This window comes from Trichechus manatus, unplaced genomic scaffold (genome assembly GCF_000243295.1).
Source record: "Trichechus manatus latirostris isolate Lorelei unplaced genomic scaffold, TriManLat1.0 scaffold00057, whole genome shotgun sequence".
Taxonomy (NCBI): domain Eukaryota; kingdom Metazoa; phylum Chordata; class Mammalia; order Sirenia; family Trichechidae; genus Trichechus; species Trichechus manatus.
In genome coordinates this window covers 15,687,768-15,690,723 of record NW_004443993.1, presented here as the reverse complement: position 1 = coordinate 15,690,723, position 2,956 = coordinate 15,687,768, and the positions used below count along the sequence as shown (strand labels likewise).

Here is a 2,956-nt window from a genome sequence, read left to right as displayed (position 1 = left end):
GCGGCTCTGGCCCCGGCTCCGGGGTGGCCGCGCGGCGGCTCAGGCGGCGCCGCGCCCCGGGGCTGGTGTCCGGCGTGCTGTCGTCGGCAGACAGGGAGCCGTGGCGGCCCACCGAGTGCTTCAGCTGGCTCACCTTGGCCTGGCTGTCCTGGGCGAAGCCCTTGAGCAGCGACACGGAGCGGGACAGCAGCGGGGACCCGAACGGGGAGGACTCAGCCGAGGACCCCGTGTCACTCTCCCCGCCGCTGAAGTAGCGCCCGGGGCTCATTAGGGCCCCGCCGGCCTCTCTGGCCGAGCCGTTGCCCCCGTTGGCCTTGGCGGCCGCCCGGCGACGCACAGAACCAGGCGAGGTCACCTGGGCCAGCGCCCCGTGCTCGCTGTGGAACAGGGACTCCTTGCGACGCGTGTGCGGACTCTCCGCCAGCGTAATGAAGCCGTAGGACGTCTGCGCCTTGGGCACCGAGGGCAAGGACATTGCGCCCCGGGCTGGGGGTTCGGCGCCCGGGGCTGCTTCCTCCGCCGGCGCGTCCTCGGCGCTCTCGATCTGGATGACGTGGCGCGTGGCCGCCTTCAGGAGGCTCCTGCTCTCGGCCGCCAGCTTGGCCGGGAGCCGCGGGCTGCGGGGGGCGCGGCGGGGAGCGGCCCCCGCCAGGTTCTGCTCCGACGCGGACGCGCCCAGCTCCGCGGTGGCCTCGGTCTCGGCAGGGCCGGCAGGCAGCTTCGGGGGGATGAAGAAGTCGGGGATCTTGTCAGGCGTGAGCACGTTGCTGTACAGGGGCCCCTTGGAGGCCTTGTCACTCGCCTCACCTCTGGCCGTGCCGTTGTCGCCGGACCCCCGAAGCCGCTCCAGGAGCCACATGTTGGTTTTTCTCATGGGGGCGGCGGGCAGACGACCAGGACGCGGCGGCGGTGTCTGGGGAGAGAGGCCGAGTTCAAGAGCTGGCAAGGGGGCCTGAGCACCTGTCCCTGCGGGACCACCCTGGCCAGCAGAGGCAGTGGAGGGTCACTGGGGGAACCCAGAACAGGGGTGGCCGAGGGCACCCCTCCCCTTCCCAGCGCGACCGCGCTCAACTTCTAAGCACCAAAGCCCAGAGAGGTGGGGGTTGCGCTCGCGCTCCGGGGAAAGCTCCCAGGGGAGCGTGGCCCCTCTCCGCCCGTAACCCTTTTTTGAGGCTCACAAAGCGCTTTCTAAAGGGTTGCGCGCTCTGTCCCGAGGGACGACACCCGGGGTGTGGGTGGGCCCAGGGGTGTCCCAGCTCCGCCCACCCCCCAGCTCCCACCTGTGGCTGCTCTTTGGGCAGGGGGTGCAGGCATTCGGGGCGGGGGGAGGGGAGGCACTGAGTCGGGGGGGCCGACAGCGCAGCGAGCTGACACCTCCCCCCCCCGCCCCGCCCCACCATGGACTCAGCTCCTGGTGGGGGTGGGGTCCTGGCAGCCCCCGCGGTCGCGGCGGGGGTCCCTGTACTCACCTGCCTAGGGGTGACCCGGGACTGGGGGCTTTCCCGCAGGCACGCAGGGGTCTCGGCGCGAAGGCTCTGTTGGGGGGTGGCTGGCGCGGGGACGCAGTGGAGCTTTAATACGGCGGCGGCGGCAGCGCAGTCGGACTCATTCACCAGCAGCGGCGGGAAACCGCCCAGCCGGGAGGCCGCCGCCGCCGTATTCCTCCTAGTACCGCCGCCCTCACTCTGCCCACCCCACCGCCCCAAGGAGGAGAGGGCGGGGCTGTCTCCCTGCGCAGCCCCCCAGGCTGGTGGCAGGGAGGACCCTCGCCAGGACCTGGCCTCCGATGGGCAGGGGGAAGCGGGCAGGTGGCCACGATTCGCTGACGGCCACTTGCTGGTGGATCCAGGGAGCTGGGGACCCCCACCGGAAACCCCCGAGCTTCAGTTCGTACCCCACTTTCTGTGGCCAGTTCTTCTCCGGCGAACGATGATGAACGAAATAATAGCGCTAACCACCATCGTCGCTGAATTTATTGGGCCGGTTCTCGGCACAAGCTCTCAATGTTCCTTCCGTCACCTCTTTGGTCCCCCACGATCACCCAATAGGTCTGCGCTACCGCTCTCCCGATTTGTAAATGAGGAGGGTGAGGGTTTCCTTCTAGAGCTGAGGGCTGGGCAGCTACGGCTCGGATGCTGCTCCTCATTTTGTGGGCAAACGTGGACCTTGCGCCCTCAGGGCCAGGACGGTGATGGGGCACTGGGGACATGGCATTGATGAGGGACGCGGCTCCCAGCCCTTGTGTCCTGGTGGGAGGGACCAGCGACGATCAGGGACAGGGGTAAACAATACAACCGTAGATGTGGTAACGCCTGTGACAAAAGTATAATAGGAAACTGCAATGAAGGGCAGGTGTGATCCGAGAAGGGAGGAGACATCAGGGTGCTTTCACAGGAGGGAACGAGGGGAAAGGCCAGACCAGGCCTCTCGGAGCTCCTGGGCCACCAGTTACCCTGACCTGAGGCCCCTTCTTGCCATCCCTGAGTCTCAGATCCTTGCTTCTCTCTTCCCTCCCAGCCTCAATCTCCCCTTCTGAAACCCAAGGCTATCCGTTCCCGCTTCTGGTCTCAGTTTGCGAGGAGCCAGCGAGATAATGTATCACCAGGGTCAGCGGATGCCTAGCATTTTATTGCATTATGATTGTCCGGGAGCCTTCCTCATTCTGGGAATGTCCTCATTCTGCGTCTTGCAGAGCTGGGATGGGGGCTGGTCTGGAGTGGCCACTGAGTCAACGGCAGAGGAAGGGGCGAAGGGGGGCAGTAGAGGCTGCCAGAGGCCCCAATCCTCCAATGCTTCCACTCCACCTTGGAGTAAGGCACGTTTAGAGTCCTAATGTCCAGATGGGGAAACTGAGACTCGGAGGGCCATGACTCTTCAGAGATGTCCGTCTCAGCTTTTTCACCCAACATTGCTGAGCCCCACTTTGGCAAATTGATGCAGCCCCACAGTCTAATGC

At 66.2% G+C, this 2,956-nt stretch overlaps 1 protein-coding gene across 1 annotated transcript in view; it reads right to left on the bottom strand.

Moving 5' to 3' along the window:
* C2CD4C (C2 calcium dependent domain containing 4C) overlaps window positions 1-874 on the bottom strand; it is a 1,311-nt gene extending 437 nt beyond the window's left edge. Inside the window, exon 1 of the mRNA XM_023733147.1 lies at window positions 1-874. This exon is cut by the window's left edge and continues 437 nt beyond it. Coding sequence (XP_023588915.1) covers window positions 1-874 — 874 coding nt within the window.
* Window positions 875-2,956: the final 2,082 nt, after the last annotated feature.